The sequence below is a fragment of the Aegilops tauschii genome, chromosome 7 (assembly GCF_002575655.3).
Source record: "Aegilops tauschii subsp. strangulata cultivar AL8/78 chromosome 7, Aet v6.0, whole genome shotgun sequence".
In the NCBI taxonomy this organism is placed as follows: Eukaryota; Viridiplantae; Streptophyta; class Magnoliopsida; order Poales; family Poaceae; genus Aegilops; species Aegilops tauschii.
In genome coordinates this window covers 86,325,353-86,344,969 of record NC_053041.3, presented here as the reverse complement: position 1 = coordinate 86,344,969, position 19,617 = coordinate 86,325,353, and the positions used below count along the sequence as shown (strand labels likewise).

The following is a 19,617-nucleotide window of genomic DNA, read 5'->3' as shown; positions in this document are numbered from 1 at the left end:
GTTCCACAACTTCCGTGAAGGTGATTTCTCGATGAAACCTTGCAAGCACTCTAAACATTCCATAAAGTTTGCCACAGAAACTTTAGAATTTTATAAAAAAAATACTATTCATTTTTTTTTCAAATTTACTGCTCATTCAAGAGCATATAAGCTCACAAGTACATACACCACATTATTTTTCTCTCACCTCAAATATTGAGTTTAATTTCATGATAACATAATTACAGTGTGCTAATACAATATCAGGATGCATCTACACTATTAATCTCTACTCCTAAAGAGGAGGTGGAAGTGTCTCCTCCACTCCGGTTAATTTGGGTTGAGATCCTCTGCAGTACCGTATGGTGCAATAATGTGGATGTATGACATATGGGGCTAGGTCCCACATGGCAGTGACTGTACTGCACCGTACAGTACTACAGAGGATCCTAACCCGGTTAATGCTGACCCATCACCACAAAAGTCACATCCCATTAGTTTAATTTCGCCTCATCTCCCACCACCCTCTCCACGCTGATTTTTTCTCCTCTGCACATTTCAATTGATTTTTTTTTTCAATTGAACCCCACCTTCCCGGTTTTTACATCGATTTCTCAACCTTCCCTCTAAACAAATAACTTGCAAAAATCTTAACAGATCACAACTTTCCTTGTCTTGATGGATGGATTTCATTGATCGCCTTGTCTTTCCATGCGGGCGCAAGTGATCCCCTTTCTGCATCAAATTATGTTTAGGAACTTTTCTTAACAAATGGATTTCTTTGATCCCATTGCTTTTCCAAGCAGGCGCACACATGATCTTCTTTATATAAAAATTCGGCCCTGGGTTTTCTTGCCTCTCATGTCTGCCTTAATCATCGCCCCGCAGCCGGCTCCCCTCCGTCTTGCAGCTCCGCCGCCAGCGCCAGCCTTGGCCATCGCTCTGGACCGATCAACGTCCCCTACACAGGGAAACACAGGGCCGGGCTGTATAAGGCACCAACGGTATCGACGCCGAGTCACTCTAGGGACACAACGAACATGGTGCAGTTATGCCACAAGGAGGGAGCGGGGAGGCAGGACGGGAGCGGCTAGACACAGCGAGCACGTAGCCAGGCACGTGCATAGAGACGCCGCCGTCGTCAAAGTCTCGGGGTCGTTCGTGACTCCTCTTTATCGCTTCACCTCCCCTACAATAGCTATTGTTTTACAGGTGTTTTCTACTCCAGTTTCGCAGCAACTCGAAATCGGCGATCTCTGTGCAGTTGAAACATTGCCGAAGAATCCCTCATTTGCCTTGTAGGCACACGTTTTTTCATTGTTTGTTGGTTTCTTGATTACACATGTGAGTTTTCATTCTCTACCACCAATCAATTTTCGGAAGATCTCTTTACCCCGTCGTTTTCTTGGTACTACATCAGTTTTAATATTGGCTAGTACTTGTAAAACATCAGTTTCATATGCTTCCAGGAAACCAAGCTGGAGTCCGTCTCGGTAGATCTTGTAAAACATTGCTTGTGTAACAAGTATGAGAACTTTTACTACCTGCCTGCTCAGGGCACGTGTGGAGGGATCCTTATAGCTTGGGATGCCCTGCTCGTTTCCATATCTCACCCGCATCGTACGCATAATACCCTAACTGCGTTGGTTAAGCCAATCGGGGCGCCCGAATGGTGGATCACAGGAGTCTACGGGCCCCAATCTAACCCGGACAAAGTTGAGTTTTTGGACGAGCTAGTGGAGATCAGAGACTTACATGCCGGACCGTGGACCGTCGTCGGGGATTTCAACCTCCTCGTGAACCCTGAAGACAAGAGTAACTCGTCCATCAACAGGAGAATGATGGGGCGCTTTAGAGCAAAGCTGAATCGGCTGGAGCTGAAAGAGATGTACTTGAACGGCAGAAAATTCACGTGGTCCAACGAGAGGGAGAATGTGACCGTAGAGAAGATTGACCACGTCTTCATGACTTCGGATTGGGAGGATTTATATCCCGCAAGCTTCTTATCGGCGGTTGGGTCTGTGATCTCGGACCATTGCCCACTTCTGATGGATTTGCATGCGGATTTCCACATGGGGAGGAGGTTCCGATTTGAATCCTTTTGGCCGAAGGCGGAAGGCTTCATGGACACTGTTGCATTGGCGTGGAACTCCGTTCCTTCTTTTGGCAACCCGTTTGTGGTTTTGGATGCTAAGCTAAGAGCCACGGCCAAGAGGTTGCAGACATGGAGCGATAGGTGGATTGGCAATGTGAAGCTTCAGATCACAATTGCGCTTGAGGTCATTCTGCGACTAGACGTGGCCTCGGATTCCAGGCAGCTTTCCCGAGGGGAGCAAGATTTGAGGAGGATTCTGAAGCGGAAGCTGCTCGGCCTTTGTTCTTTAGAGAGAACGATTGCGAGGCAGAGATCAAGGCTCCTGTATCTCAAGGAAGGGGACGTGACTACAAAGTTCTTCTTCCGGCATGCGAGACAACGGCAGAGGAGGAACATCATCACATCCATCAAGAAGGAGGGGGAATATCTGACGGGACATGAATCCATCGCCGCGGCTGTGGATGAGTACTATGAGAGCATTTTTGGCTCTGCTTCAGAGCGCGCGTATACCATAAACCTCGACGCCCTGGACCTACCACGACTGGAGTTGTCGCATCTGGAGAGGCCGTTCATGGAGGACGAGGTCGAGAAGATCGTCAAGGGCATGCCCCTGGACAAGGCGCCGGGGCCGGATGGGTTCACAGGCCGCTTCTATGCAAGCTGTTGGCATATCATAAAGACGGATTTCATGAGGGCCATGAATGCTTTTCTTTCATGGGGACATGCGTGGCCTGGGATCGATAAACCGAGCCTTGGTTGCTCTGCTGCCAAAAATGGATGGGGCTGAGGACTTGAGAGACTTCCATCCAGTCAGTCTGGTACATGGGGTTGCGAAGATCTTCGACAAGGCAATGGCAGTGAGGTTGGCTAATGACTTGCCCAACCTGGTGGGCATGCACCAGAGGGCATTCATTAGAGGCCGATTGTTGCATGACAACTTCATGATGGTGCAGTGCATGGCTCGGCGCCTGCACGCGATGAAGGATCCCGCAGTCATGCTGAAGCTAGATATCTCAAAAGCTTTCGACTCTGTCCAGTGGCCTTTTCTAGTGGAGGTGCTGCAACGCATGGGTTTTGGTTCGCGATGGATTGAATGGGTGAGTGGATTGCTGGCAACTTCATCGAATCGCATCATGGTGAATGGCGTCCCAGGCAAACCAATCCTCAACTGCCGTGGGCTTCGCCAAGGAGGGCCCCTCTCGCCAATGTTGTTCATCCTCATAATGGAGCCGCTGCAGAAGCTCTTTGATAAGGCAGGAAGAAATGGCCTCCTCACCCCCCTCGCCTCGCATGGAATGGGACATCGCATGTCCATATTCACTGATGATGTGATGCTCTTTCTGAAGCCAAGCATGGAGGACATGCAACGATGTGGGATGATGCTCAAAGCCTTTGGAGTGGCTTCGGGGTTGCAAGTGAATATGAGGAAGAGCGCGGTCATACCTATACGCTGCTCCCAGGACCAGATCGAGGGGATTGTCGCCACACTTGGCTGTGCGTTGGGAAACTTTCCTTGCAAATACCTTGGCTTGCCACTAACTCTCAGGAAGCAATCTGCAGCGCAATTGCAATATTTGGTGGATCGCCTTGGCGCATGCTTACCGTCTTGGCGGGCCTCTGTGCTGCCGAAGAGCGGACGTCTCCTCCTAGTGATGTCAGTCCTCAGCGCAATGCCTCTCCACGCGATGATGGCCCTGGACCTGCCAGCAAGAACGATCAACGCGCTCAACAAGATCATCCGAGGGTTTCTTTGGTGTGGAAAGAAGGAAGCAAGGGGTGGCCACTGCGCGGTTGCATGGTCGTCGGTGTGCATGCCCAAGTGGGCTGGCGGCCTTGGAATCCCAGACATGAGGTGGTCAATACGGCTATGCAAGTCCGGTGGCCGTGGTTGTAGCGGGTGGACCAAACCAGGTGTTGGCAAGAGTTTAAAATCGTGGTCCCAAAGGATGCCATGCAGATCTTTAGAGCGGCAACCAGAGTAAACCTTGGGGATGGCCGCAGGGCATTGTTTTGGGAGGACCGGTGGCTCGACGGGCATCGCATCCAGGAGCTGGTGCCGTTGGTGTATGCCGCTGTCCCATCTAGGCTCAGGCGATCGCAGACGGTGGTATCGGCACTGGAGGGCCATTCATGGGCAAGAGATTTGGGGCCTGACCTACAGATTAACACCATTAGGGAGTACCTCAGCCTCTGAATGAGAACTAGCAAGGTCGTGCTCCAGGAGGACAGACCGGACATGTTCAGGTGGTCCTGGGAACGAGGTGGCGAGTTCTCTACAAGATCGGCATATGCAGCGAAGTTCGCGGCAGGACAGTTGTGCCCACGACTGACTTCACGTGGAAATCAAGGGCTCCACTGCAATGCCGCTTCTTCTCATGGCTTGCGCTTCGCAACAGATGCTGGACGTCAGATAGGCTCGCGCGAAGAGGACTCCCACACCAGGACTCGTGCCCTTTTTGCAACTAGGAGGAGGAGACCATAACCCACATCTTGCTCACTTGCGTATTCTCTCGTGAGGTATGGACGCACGTTTGCACTGCCCTGGACATCCCGGACTAGGCACCACGCCCAGATGACACGTTACCAGACTGGTGTCAGAGTAGGCACAAGCAGGGCCTTAGCGAGAGAACCACCAGGGCAGTTATCATTCTTGTTCTATGGGAGATTTGGAAGCACGGGAACGCGGTGGTGTTTGACGGCGTAACTCCGGAGGTCGCCCGTGTCATGGGTCGTGTGGCGTGTGAAGGACAGGCATGGCAGCGAGTAGGGCTTATCAAGGGTAGCGTTGAGACTTTCTTCCATAGATTGAGTACGTGGAATAGCCGCGAGTAGTTCCTTGTAAGAGTGGCTATCGCCGTGGAGGTGTTGAGTGCATGCAATATGTAACTGTAACACCGGTGGAGGGCTCTTTATGCCCTTTCTCCTACCGGGATGAGGCCGGGAGCTGCTTCCTCCACTTGTCGGTGGAGGAGTGGTGCAAGGAGCAGGCACGGAAACGCGGCGCCCTCTCCCGTAGCGCTGGAGCACGAGCGTGGGCCAACTTCGACAGGCTGGACTGTATATTCTCCCCCGCGCTCAAGTGTCTCCGGGCGGCAGAGCGCGCATGGTTTGATGCGAAGGAGGCAACCGCCGCCGGAGACGAAGCTGCAGCGGCATAGGTGCTGGCGTTGAAGGAGGAGTACAACCTCGCCTTCGTGCTCTCCAACTCGCTGATGGAGCACCACCTCAGATCTAGGTTTAATTTCGTTTATGCCCTCTGTTTCCGTATGTCGAACTCCGGTGATGTAATATGTGACGCGAACTGCTAGTTTGAATATGCCATCTTTGTTTGTGGGATCTGTTCTTTCTCGGTGTCCGCTGTACCACAAATTTTGTTTACAGGATGCCGTAAACAAAATTTGCAGGACCGCGCCACTCGTCCACCGGCCGGCGGAGGGAGGAGCTCCCGTCGTCATCATGGCAGCGCTTACGCGGCGTCGAGCCGCCGCGCCCCCCTCGGTCACCCCTCCGCGTCCAACGCTCGACATCGGAACGGGAGTAGTGTGCATGTACGCGTGGCAAAGTTCAGCCGGAGGCAGAGGGATTTCTCACCGGAGGGAATGATTTGCGGCAGAGGGGAAAGATGAAACACTGGATGCGAACCCTAAATCACGGCCACTCCTGTATATATAGCGGAAACGAGGGCGGTTTACGGGCTGGGTCATTTTTACGGTATCTGAATGGGCCGCTTTTTCCCCGCATCCTACGTATCCGCGGGAGTTTAACGGGGCGGCGAGCTTTTAAGGGATTTGCTAATGATATGCTTTAAACATGTCTGCATGTTAATGTGTCGTTGCCATCGTGCATTTTGTAGTAGGGCGCTGCCAGCCCTTCATACTACTGATCGGAAGCGTTTACCATTGTAGTAGTATAGTAATATCGTTAGTAACCTACGTCGGCAGCAGCCATTTCCAGCCATATAAATTTCAGAATAAACTTTTGTGAACTGCATCGCACTTTGAGCCTCGTCTTCCCCAAAGCCCAAAGGTGGGATCATCGGGTGCTTGCTGCGGCCGAATCCTCTGACGGAGGTGTGGTCCTCGACTGCTGGGCACCATAGTGGTGATCAACCTTACCCAATATGTCAGTTTTTTTTGAAAGACAAATATGTCATATTTGATCTCATGAATCCACACATACCAGCCTGCAAAAGACATATATCATGCCGTAGGAACTATTAGGACAACAAGCTGCACTCAAGAACTTGCCTCTCTCTTCACACACTTGTAGAAGCACTTCCCAGCATTCTGGTCACCGCAGTCTGGGCAAGGGATGAGCGGCAGCATCTCCTCGTCGGCGCCGTTGGATGCAGACGTAGACATCTTCGGATGGATTGCGGCTGAGGAGTTGATTTGGGAAAACTTACAACATCTACAGTCACGCGCTCCAAATCAGCCTCAAACGTCTGAATCCTAAATGTCAGCGTCAAACGCCCGGACCCTAAGTGCCTAGTCACTGACCGGTCATGAAATTTTGATCCACCCGGACGCCTCAAACGGCCCTCAAATGCCCGAGCTAACCGGTACCCTCATATCCAGCCCAAATATTGGGCGAATATGGGGGCGCTCGGGCGCGTCCGCCATGTAGGTCTGGCCCGCTATGGCCCGCAACAATCGACGAGCACCCTAGTCAAACTCAGTCCGTACTCACTCGTCCTTTCCACTTCTCCCCCCAAATCCACTTCGTCTTCCCCGGCCCGCCATGTCCGACAGTGAATCCGACCTACCGGAGTGGCTCAAGGCCGTCGCGGATTTCGATGGCTCGCCGGCGCCCGGCAAGGAGGCTAGCACTCCATATTGCCCTCCGCTAGTCGTTGCTGGACCAGGGCGGCAGCTCCTCTTACGGGTCGTTGGCGACGACCCGAGTGGTTATCTGCAGCTCCACGGCGCCCCGCGCTCGTCTGACGCGGTCCCTACCGGCCCCTGCCAGGCGCCACCCAGCACCTGCCCCTCCGAGGCACCGCTCGGTGCTGTTGCCGGCGGAACCGCAGCCGGAGTCCATGGGCCGCGTCTATCGCCTTGCAAAGAAGCGGGCAGCGGAGGCGGCTACCAGCTGCGGCTCCAAGGGAGGATCAAGCAGATCCGCACCATAGCCACTTCCCTTGGCCAGCGACGATGACGAGGTCCTCCGCACCGCCATTCATCGCTCGTACACGTCCACAGATACGGACGCCTGCATTCGTCACCACAAAGATGTGATGGCGCTCCGTGTGGCGCTGGAGGAGTCAGAGCAGTTGGCGAGGCAGCAGGCGACAACGGCGGAGAGAGTCGCACGGCTCCGGGAGGAGCAGAACCGCGAAGCCCGGTGCATGGCGGACATCATCATCTCGTCCTCCTCCTCCGCTTCAAACAACGACGACGACGACGCACCCGGAGCCTCTAGCGCCTACACCGAGTCCAGCCGCCGAGATCCCAAGGGGAAGCGTCCGGCATGGAGGAAGTGGTGAAATCCCCTCCCCCTCCCGATATTAGCTGATTTTTAGTACTGTTAAGTGATGAACTCGGGCGGCACTTTTGTATCAGAGTATCGGACTGTGTTTATCTATGTTGGATTGCTATGTTTTTATGTTGAAGTACGCAGAAACACCGTTTGCATGGTTTGGTATGAATTTGGGGTATTCTATGTTGCAGTACGTAGAAACATCGTTTGCATGGTTTGGTATGAATTTGGGGTGGGGCATATGAGGGATGCGGCTGTGGAACACGAGAAATGAGGTCCGCCCGGTCACCTTCAGCGGACGCGTCGGTAGAATTAGGTGACTGATGGGGTCAACTACTATTGGTAGGGTTAAGGACCTGGCATCTAAGACCCACCCAGGGTCCCACATCATCATTAGACGGTCCCCGGGCCATAGATGCATTCGGATGCGGACCATCAAAGATCCACTCAAATACACCGATGACACTCAGACGTCTCCCACCAGTCGGACCAGCCACCACCAGTCGGACCAGCCACCGCCACTCGGACACAGAGACATAAGGGCGACACGGGAGCTGCAATGGTCGAATAGCACTAGTAGAAAACAGGGCTTTGGTTCGGGCCTGGCCAGCCCATTAGTCCCGGTTCAGTCACGAACCGGGACCCATGGGGGCATACGTCCCGGTTCGTGAGCCCGGGGGGCCGGCCGGGGCCTCGTGGGCATTGGTCCCAGTTCGTCTGGACCCATTTGTCCCGGTTCTACGCACGAACCGGGACCAATGGGCCTCGCTCCCGACCCACATACATTGGTCCCGGTTCGTGGTTCGAACTGGGATAGCAGGTGGAGCTTTAGTCTCGGTTCCAGCCATGAACCGGGACAAATGAGCTGCCTATATATACCCCACCGCCGCAGCAGAGCACTCCACAGTGCTCTGTTTTTTCTGGTCGGCGAGGGGAGGGCATTTGGGTGCTCTTGCTCACCTCCTATGCACATGAGGTGTTTGATGAAATGCCCGAGCCACACTAGTTAAGCTTTCTCCTCTCGAAGCTCGACCTCCAAGCTCTATTTTCCCCGAGATTTGCATAGGTTTAGCGGTCCGTCACGTCCCGTCCCCGTCTTCACCGCCGTCGATTGCCTGCGCTGACCTTGTCGCCGGCACCACCGTGGTGAGCCTCTTGTTCTTATCTTCTTTCTGAAAGAAAAAAATATTCTTACTTTAGATAGATACTTGTCTAATTTTCTTACTTTTATTATTGCTTGTTATTATATAGTGCGATGGTTTTGGTACCCGCCCCCGTCGGCCCTCGTCCTGTCTATGATTCGGATGTGGTATATATTATCTTTTTTATAACTATTTAGTTCATTTATTGTTTATGACAATTATGCCGACCAATGTGACATAGATTTTATTTATGTAGGAGGTAGTTGAACCGGAAATTCCAACCGACCCTATTGTCGAGAGGTTAAATTTAGTTGAAGAATAAAACAATTACTTGAAGGAAAAAATAAAAAAAATTGAGGAGGAGAAGATGATATTGGAGTTGCATGTTGCGGATGTCGTCGATGATCACAAGATCAAGATGGATGCAATGCGGTTGAAGATTAGAAAGATAAGAAAATATGCCATTCATACCGAGGCTTGGTATCGTTATGCCGTTGGATCAATTGTTACCTTGGTTGTGATTATGATCGCATTTGTTGTTGCATTGAAAGGTTTTACATAGTTTCAATGTATGGTTTAACTAGATGCTCTGGAGAGCTATATGTTGTTCAATTTGAACTATGTATGTACTTTGGTTTTAATGTGATGATGAACTACTATTTATTTGGTCACTTATCTATCCATGTGAACCTGTAATGGTTTTTGACACACATAATTATATATAATGGACGCAGATGAACCGGCAATGGATGTACTTTGACAGACACACATAATTATGTTTCTTGAAGTGGCTGAGCCAAACAAGCAGAATGGTTTTATGTGTTGTCCATGCCCTAACCCTCTCAACTTTTTAGCACATGCTATGTGGGTGAAATGATGATACCATGCCAACTTTCAACCTTTTCAGAGTTCATTTGAAATGCTTTTGAATTTCAGGGTCTTATAGCTCAAAAAAAAATCAGTAAATGCATGAAAAATAACAAATGAAGTCAGAAAGGGTTGAAAATTGATGATGTGGCTTTGAATGGTGCATTTTGAACACACAAAAAGTCTGGAGTTCAAATAAGTTAAAAAAAATGAAATCCCTTCGTAACAGATGAGGTTCCGTCCGAAACCCTGATACTTCGAAAGAAGACATTGTCCGTTTTGTACACGAGGTGCATCTAGTTTTTGCCGTAACCCTCTCAACTTTTTAGCACATGCTATGTGGTTGAAATGATGATACCATGCCAACTTTCAACCTTTTCCGAGTTCATTTGAAATGCTTTTGAATTTCAGGGTCTTATAGCTCAAAAAAATCAGTAAATGCATGAGAAAATAACAAATGAAGTCAGAAAGGGTTGAAAATTGATGATGTGGCTTTGATTGGTGCATTTTGAACACACAAAAAGTCTGGAGTTCAAATAAGTTCAAAAAATGAAATCCCTTTGTAACAGATGAGTTTCCGTCCGTAACACTGATACTTCGAAAGAAGACATTGTCCGCTTTGTACACGAGGTGCATCTAGTTTTTTCCATAACCCTCTCAACTTTTTAGCACATGCTATGTGGGTGAAATGATGATACCATGCCAACTTTCAACCTTTTCAGAGTTCATTTGAAATGCTTTTGAATTTCAGGGTCTTATAGCTAAAATAAATTAGTAAATGCATGAAAAATAACAAATGAAGTCAGAAAGGGTTGAAAATTGATGATGTGGCTTTGAATGGTGCATTTTGAACACAAAAAAAGTCTGGAGTTCAAATAAGTAAAAAAAATGAAATACCTTTGTAACAGATGAGTTTTCGTCCGAAACCCTGATACTTCGAAAGAAAACATTGTCCGTTTTGTACACGAGGTGCATCTAGTTTTTGCCGTAACCATCTCAACTTTTTAGCACATGCTATGTGGGTGAAATGCTGATACCATGCCAACTTTCAACCTTTTTAGAGTTCATTTGAAATGCTTTTGAATTTCAGGGTCTTATAGCTAAAAAAAATCAGTAAATGCATGAAAAATAACAAATGAAGTCAGAAAGGGTTGAAAATTGATGATGTGGCTTTGAATGGTGCATTTTGAACACACAAAAAGTCTGTAGTTCAAATAAGTTCAGAAAAATGAAATCCCTTTGTAACAGATGAGTTTCCGTCCGAAACCCTAATACTTCGAAAGAAGACATTGTCCATTTTGTACACGAGGTGCATCTAGTTTTGGTGTAACCCTCTCAACTTTTTAGCACATGCTATGTGGGTGAAATGATGATACCATGCCAACTTTCAACCTTTTCAGAGTTCATTTGAAATGCTTTCGAATTTTAGGGTCTTATAGCTAAAAAAACAGTAAATGCATGAAAAATAACAAATGAAGTCAGAAAGGGTTGAAAATTGATGATGTGGCTTTGAATGGTGCATTTTGAACACACAAAAAGTCTGGAGTTCAAATAAGTTCAAACAAAATGAAATCCCTTTGTAACAGATGAGTTTCCGCCCGAAACCCTGATACTTCGAAAGAAGACATTGTCCGTTTTGTATACGAGGTGCATCTAGTTTTTGCCGTAACCCTCTCAACTTTTTAGCACATGCTATGTGGGTGAAATGATGATACCATGCCAACTTTCAACCTTTTCAGAGTTCATTTGAAATGCTTTTGAATTTCATGGTCTTATAGCTAAAAAAACCAGTAAATGCATGAAAAACAACAAATGAAGTCAGAAAGGGTTGAAAATTGATGATGTGGCTTTGAATGGTGCATTTTGAACACACAAAAAGTCTGGAGTTCAAATAAGTTCAAAAAACTGAAATCCCTTTGTAACAGATGAGTTTCCGTCCGAAACCCTGATACTTCGAAAGAAGACATTGTCCGGTTTGTACACGAGGTGCATCTAGTTTTTGCCGTAACCCTCTCAACTTTTTAGCACATGCTATGTGGGTGAAATGATGATACCATGCCAACTTTCAACCTTTTCAGAGTTCATTTGAAATGCTTTTGAATTTCACGGTCTTATAGCTGAAAAAATATATATCAGTAAATGCATGAAAATTAACAAATGAAGTCAGAAAGGGTTGAAAATTGATGATGTGGCTTTGAATGGTGCATTTTGAGCACACAAAAAAATCAGTAAATGCATGAAAAATAACAAATGAAATCCCTTTGTAACAGATGAGTTTCCGTATGAAACCCTGATCAACTAAAAAGCCACATCATTTAGCTCAAAAATAATCAATTAAAATATTCTGTTATGATCAACTAAAACAAAACTATAATATTCTTTAATAGCAAAAAGAAAATTAACTAATTTTTTTTATAAAACTCTAATAGCAAAAGGAATCAACAAAAAAGCTTTTATAAACCTCTAGTATTTTTTAAACTAAAATTATATAAAATTCATGCCACTGAAATTATCAAAGTATTTTCTTTGCAAAACATGAAAGGCGCAAAATAAACTTTAATAAATAAGTAGAAACGAAATAAAATAAAATAAAATAAACTTTAATAAATAAATATGTAGAAACAAAATAAACTTTATAAAATTAGAATAAATAAACTTTAATAAAATAAATAAAAATAGCAACAGTAAAATTTTTGTTGTAAGTACAAACAAAATAAAATAAATAAAGCAACAAAAGAAAGTGCCACCTACTAGGCCAGCACGGCCTGAATACGACTAGAAACCCAAACATGGGCCAGGATTCAGGCCCGCAGGAGGCCCAGTAGGCCCACAAGCACATCGTGACAAATTAGGCCCGAAAGCCTGCAGTTGAGAGGAGCTCGAGAGGGTTGGCGCAGTAGCGCTTATAAACCACTCTCGAGCTCTCTCAACTAGCGAGGTGGGACTAAACTTTTGGCCGCGACGCGAGCAGCACAGAGCCTTTGGTCCCGGTTGGTGCCACCAACCGGGACTAAAGTGGTGCATTGGTACCGGTTCGTGGCACCAACCGGGACCAATGCCCCCCTTTAGTCCCGGTTGGTGCCACCAACCGGGACCAAAGGCCTCTGCTTCCCGCCCTTTGGGCTGCTGAAAAGAGACCTTTAGTCCCGGTTGGTGCCACCAACCGGGACTAAAGGGGGGCATTGGTCCCGGTTCGTGCCACGAACCGGGACCAAAGCTCTGGGTATATAAGTAGCACTTAGGAATTTTGCAGAGTTCATCACCAGTTGCCCCCGACGATGCCGAGCACATCGACGCCGCCAGGCTGCCCCGACGCTGTCCGCCGTCGCCATCGCCCGCGCCCCTGCCCCGGCCCGCCCCCACCGCCGCCATCGCTCTCGTCGCCGTCTTCGTCGCCCGTGCCCCAGCCCCAGCCCGCCGTCGCCCGCGCCCCTGCCCCGGCCCGCCCCCGCCGTCGCCGTCTCTCTCGTCGCCGTCTCTCTCATCGCCGTCGCCCGCGCCCCTGCCCCGGCCCGCCCCCGCCGTCGCCGTCGCTCTCGTCGCCGTCGCCGTCACCCACGCCCCTGCCCGTCCCCATCGTCGTGGTCGCCCCGAGCCCTGCAAAAGTTAGATTTTTAGATTATATGTCCTGTTTTTTCAGCTTTTTTGTTCATATATATGATGATTTGTTTTTTATAAAAATGTATATAGGTATGTATGTTCTCTGTGTATATATGTTCATATATGCAAAAGTTACATTTTTAGAAAAGTTTTATCTATATATGTTCTCTGATTTAGTACATTTTAGGTTAGTTTCATTTTTAGAAAAGTTTTATATATTTAGGAAGAAGGAAGAGAAGGAAGAAGGAAGAAGAAGAAAAAGTTTGATATATGCAAAAGTTACATTTTTAGAAAAGTTTTATATATCTAGCTAGGAAAGGAAGAAGAAGAAAAAGAATGAGAGGAAAAAGGAAAATAAGAAGAGAAAGAAAGGAGAAGAAGAGGAGAGGAAGAAGAGGAGAAATAAATACCACCTCCCCGATAACATTATTTTCCCATGTATGTATGTCGTCGTTGTCGATATAACCCCCTCCCGGATAACTTCGACATGAGGGGCGGTCGATATATATACCCCCTCTCGACCGTAATAACTTATACCACGGGAGCACCCCCCGGCCCTCTCGCTCGACCAATACTCTCGAGGACACTCAAACCCTAGAAAAAACAATGTCGGTCTCCTACCCCCTCCCGTCGCGTCCCTACACGACAAACTCTCTCGAGGCCACCCAAATTGACCAAGTTAAAAGAGCGTTGTCATCGAGGCCACCCCAAACCCTTGAAGCATTGTTGAGGCCACCCCAAACCGTTGAAGTGTTGCCGAGGCCACCCCAAACCCTAGAGAAGCAGCGTCGAGGGCACTAATATGATTCCTTATTGTGATTAGCTAGCTAGTTCTATGTTTGCCACTAATATATCCATCTGTCATGTTTGAATAATAATTGCCATGTTGTAAATATTTGCAGAAACTATGGAGCACCCCCGAGACGGAGCAACAGAAGCGGTGTTGGGGGACATAATCGCACAAGGAAGTGATGCCGTCTTGTCGTTTCTCAACGACACCGATGGTCTGGAAGGACAGGGTGAAGAAGCAGGCTATGATTATGATGGCTTCGGTGACCCAATGCCGGTGCAAGAAGGAGACCGTGATGACGACTCTGGTGACCAAACCGAGTCCGGCCAGGTATATATATTAGTTAAGCCTATGCTGACTAGCTAATTGATGCATTCATTGTTTTGGTATGTACACATATTAATTAACTCTCGTCTTTCTTCTTTTTTCTGGCCCTCCGGATCGACCACAACTTCGGTAAAGAGACGAGGCCCGAAGAAAAAGTTGCGCTCGGATGAAAGGTTTGAGATCACAGCAATCGCGCGCGATGGCATGCCGATTGAACCCATCCGGACAAAGGAAGCATTTTCTGCTCAGTGCGGGGTTCTTGTTAGGGACAAGTTCCCGGTCAGCATCCACCAATGGTTTAAGCCTAAGAAGGAAGACCCTGAGGTGTCTTATGTCGACGATATGCAGAAAGATGATCTTTGGACCGCGCTGAAGGAAAATTTCACCCTCACGCCAGAGGAGGATCCGGAGAAGCCAGTTAAAGAGCAATTGATCAAGTCTCATGCTCTTAAGAAGATGGCAGAACTATTCAGGAGGTGGAAGAATGAGCTGAAAACATCGTTTGTCGACCAAGAGAAGACACCAGAATTCATCGGCCAGTATGAGAAGATCAGAGATCACTGGCCCGCATTTGTGGCCCACAAGGCATCGGACAAGAGTAAGAAGATGTCAGCGACAAACAAGAAAAATGCTGCGAAGAAGAAGCTTCACCATCGCACGGGGTCAGGTGGCTACCTCAAAGCCCGACCGTTGTGGGCCAAGGCTGAGAATGACCTGGTTGATAAAGGGGTCGAACCAGAGACATTGAACTGGCCAGACCGTTGCCGGACTTGGTTCTTCAGGGTTGGCGGAACCTTGGACCCTGTATCAGGGAAGTGCGTTTGGACGAACGAGCAACTGAGACTACCCGTCACGAGGCTTCAGGAGTATATCGATGCAGCGCAGCAAGGGACGTTCGTTCCAGACAGAGAGAACGACGAGCTCACAATGGCCCTCAGTAATCCTGAGCACCCTGGATGGACACGAGGCACGCCAGGCTCCGTTCCGTGGAAGGCTGGGTTTCCGGACGCAGGCGGTTACAAATGCCAGGAGAGGAGGAAGAAAGTGGAGCATACCCAACTGCAGGCGCTGCACGCAAGGGTACAAGTGATAGTGGAACGAGAAGCAAATCGCAGCAAACGACCTGCCGAAGCTTCCCCCGAAGCTACCCCGCCATCTCAGCGGAGAAGCATCGTGGCTTCCACCGAGCTGCTTCAGCAGGAGCCTGTCTTCACGGCTCCTGCTAGCTACCCCGTGGATGCTATCACGGAGTCTCAACATTGCCAACTTATGACGCAATGGATGAAATTGAAAGTGAAGGCGGCTGTTGGCTCTGTTGCACCTCCTGAACCTGGCGCAACCTATCACTGCCAGCCGATTCCAGAAGGATATGCTAGGGTGATGGTGGATGAAATAACGGATGGATTTGAGGACCTCGAGCTTGACCACCCTACGGGTGAAGGGGAGACTCGGCTGGGTTCTTCTCTGAAGACTCCATGCCTATGGCGGAAGGAGCTCATCAACCTTCCGAACTAGACGCCTCCGCCTCCTCCTCCTCCTCCTCTGGCGAGTCAGGGCACTCCGCCTCCTCCTCCAGCGAGTGATTAGGGCACTCAGCCTCCTTCTCCGGCGCGTGGCGGCACTCCGCCTCCATCTCCGCCTGCGCCGGCGCGCTCGAGCAGCCAGCCTCCTCCTTCTCCGCCTCATCAACAAGGGCGGAAGAGACCTGCCGCCGCTCCGGCTGCTCCGGCGCGTCGTAGTCCTTCTCCTCCGCCTCGTAAGCAAGGAAAGAAGACAGCCGCAGCCGCTCCGTCTGCTCCGGCATCTAGCAGTACAGCCAGAGGCGGGAGGCAATCCAGATTCGATCCTTCTCTGAAGACTCCAGAGAAGTTACCATACGAGAGGACCCTGGAGGAAAATGCGAAGATCGTGCGAGCCGAAGTGACGAACTTCTTTGAAGGGGTGAAAGCAAAGAAACATCCACCTCCGGAGGAGAAGATAGATCCGGTGAAAGCGAAGCGCACTGTGGATGCCCTGAAGAAACCACCAAAGTCTCCGCCGAAAGGCAACTATGATCGCATTATTGAAAAGTTTTATCGAAGCGGAGCGGTCGGGAAGTAGTATCAGTGATCAAAGGTTAGCAGAACGACGAGCTGGGAAAAAAATTCCCAGCTCGGCGAAGAAGCGAACCAATCGTGCCCCCCGCTCAAGGTGTCTAGCGATATCGTCGCTAATGATCCGAGGATGGTGCCCGGTTATACCAATCTTGGAGATTACTTGCCCGGCGATGTACATTATGATTTCTTGGAGGTGGACGAACACAAATACGAGTACGGGAAGCCTCTCGTCAAAGATGAAAGATCTCTAACAACGATGATGCGAAGATTCCATGATTGGTACATGAAAACCTGCAGAGAGTCTGGGGGGAGGAATATTTTGACGCTGAGAGTTAAAGAGGAGCATGACCTCGTTGGAATTGATCTGTTGAATGTTCCATTTGAGGAGTTCTTCCAGTTTTTCAATCAGAAGGCCCTCGATAAATTAATGGTCACTTGCTACTGTCTGTAAGTACTACTTCTGTCATTAAGTCTCTATATATAGGTCAGCTCTTTCATTGCATGTATTTATAATTATCCTCACTATATTATGCAGATTGAAGATCGCCGAATTGAAGAAAAGACAAATCGGTGATATTGGGTTCATTAACACAAATCTCATAGATGCATATACAATTGAATTTCAGGAAAGAGATACCGAGGCCAACTTGCTACGATCGTTGGTATTAAATCAAAACAAAGCTATAATACTCTTTCCTTACAACTTCAAGTGAGTGTTACTTTCTTGTGCATATTGTTTCCCTTATTAGTCGAGGTTATAGTAATGTAATTGATGAGTTATGCATGCGTGCGCAGGTTCCACTATATTCTCCTAGAGATTAAGCTTGAGCAGGGACTAGTAACCGTCTTAGACTCGAGACGAAAAGATACCCTGGAGTATGCGGACATGACTCAAATGCTCGAGAAGTAAGTTAAATCGATCATTATCGCACCATATCGGCAACTTTGTTCATTTCCTGATATCAAGTAATTGTTTTCTTTGTCTGGCAGGGTTTGGAAAAAATTCACCTCAAAAGCTCCAGGACTGCCGAAGAAGCTGCAATTTAAACACCCGAAAGTAAGTAGTACTAGCATGTTCCGCGCATCTCCTAGTGATTCAAGTGATGGTTTCATCAATACCATTTAGCATGCTTGCTTATCAATTTGATTGACCTCTATTTCTTGTAAAGTGGTTGTGGCAGGAAGCCGGGAATAATTACTATGGATACTACGTTTGCGAGTCCATCCGCCACATGACCTGTGAGCGGGGCTACACTAAAAAACAATATGAAGTGCGTAAGCAATAATATTCACAATTTTATTTTATTACCATCATTTGTGTTGAGTTTCATTCATTCATATATATGTATTGACCCCTTCTTCAAATTAGATGTTTGGATGCGGGATGAACTCCTAGCACCAGATCGCGTGCGAGCAATTCAAGAAGAATTGGCGGCATTCTTTCTTGACCACGTGATCGATAAAGATGGAGAATACCATGTGGACCCTGAATTCATATATAATTAGGGGATTATATTGTAAGAGATATTATATTGTATATATGTAGCCAGTAGCGTCGGATAGATATACGAAAACTTGTTGTTCGACCAATCTCTCGGAGAAGGAGAGGTCGATATCACTTCTCTCTGTATGCATATGTTCATGACAATCTTCTGTTTCCTTCATTTTTGCTTACTAGCTAGCGTGTCGAGTCCTCTCTATACATACAGTACGTAGCGTCGACCAAGCACCTTAGCCATAGGAGTTTTACGGTGGGTCTACGATATAGCCCCTGGTATGTACGCAGTTATCCGAATACGGTTGCGTTAAATAGGTGACCAGAAAAACGGTCCTTCATGTAATACGGAAGAAATCACAAAAGATTGTGATAAGTCACTGAGTGGTTGACCAGCTCTCGCCTCATCATGACAGTCAGTTTTCGGCTTTCTCTACTGAGGTGTTTGACCAGGTGAACCGGAAACACAATCGCAGTAGTTCACCCTTTACTACCCTAGCCGATAGGACGGAACGTAGGGTAGCAAGCACAGGAGCCGGGCAACCCAACAATTGACCAAAGACATGATTCGGAGCTGATGCATATAATGCCAAACTCGTGACGTCGAAGTATGCTATAGAGTTGTTCGGACTTTTTCGGCAACCCATATGTTGACGTATCAAGCCCCTGGCAATTTGTGCCGAGGTGTCTGCGTGAAACAACCGAAGAAGCAAGGTATGTTTGTATGCGAAAAATCAAATACTGGAGACGGATTATGTTCACTAAAATCTGATGATACGTTGAACGTAATCTTACAGATTATGACACCACCACCCGGGCCATTTTACGTGCCAGGGCTCGAGGGCTGAGGAAAAAGGCTCTGTACAGGTTTCCAATATAGTTTTTGGTCTGTGAAAAATCTTTTAGACCTCCTGTCGCACGTCTGCGCTGCCCGTGCTTCCGCGAAAAGGCTTCCTTAAAAGGAGCAATCCCCGGTTATTTGTAGGAAATCCGGGCTCATAAAGAGTCCTTTCAGGTCCATAGGGCGGACAAGTATTGATTCACCTGTGGCAAAAAGATAAGAGAATAGTTAGAAAAGAGAAAAGGCTAGAGTTCGGACGAACCGCTTCGTAGGCCTGTCAGTATCGTGCCTCCGTCGATGACCAAGGTATTTTGAGTGCATAATTATGTATGCGCGGTGCAAACTTCGCGGGTATAAGAGGCGAACGACGGAGGCGGAGCTGCTAATCCAGCTCGAAAATTGACCAGTCCTGTGTAATAGAGGCAGACGGTTTAATGACCGATGAGATATGCGGCATGAGGAGGTCGCTTTGTACTTCAGCTATGATTGGCACAGTGTGCCCCTCAGAGCGGAGGGAGCGCTCCATTTTGCCGGTGATCGTTATGGTGCCACGTGGACCGGGCATCTTAAGCTTTAGATAGGTGTAGTTTGGGACCGCATTGAAATGAGCAAAAGCGGTCCGCCTGAGCAGTGCGTGGTAGCCAATGCGGAATGGGACAATATCGAAGATCAAGTCTTCGCGTCGGAAGTTTTCCGGTGAACCGAAGACGACTTCTAGTGAGATTGAGCCTGTGCCATGAGCTTCTGCGCCAGGTATGACTCCCTTGAAGGTAGTTGTGGTGGGCTTGATCCTTGAGGGGTCAATGCTCATTTTGCGGACAGTGCCTTGGTAGAGTAAATTGAGGCTACTGTGGCTGTCCATGAGGACTCGCGTGAGATGGAATCCGCGGATAACTGGATCGAGGAC

The 19,617-nt window shown here is 48.2% G+C and overlaps 1 protein-coding gene across 1 annotated transcript; it reads left to right on the top strand.

The window, feature by feature from the left end:
• Window positions 1-1,820: 1,820 nt before the first annotated feature.
• LOC141026865 (uncharacterized) lies at window positions 1,821-2,861 on the top strand. The gene has a single exon (XM_073503738.1). It carries the CDS (start codon window positions 1,821-1,823, stop codon window positions 2,859-2,861), a length of 1,041 nt encoding a protein of 346 aa, XP_073359839.1.
• Window positions 2,862-19,617: the final 16,756 nt, after the last annotated feature.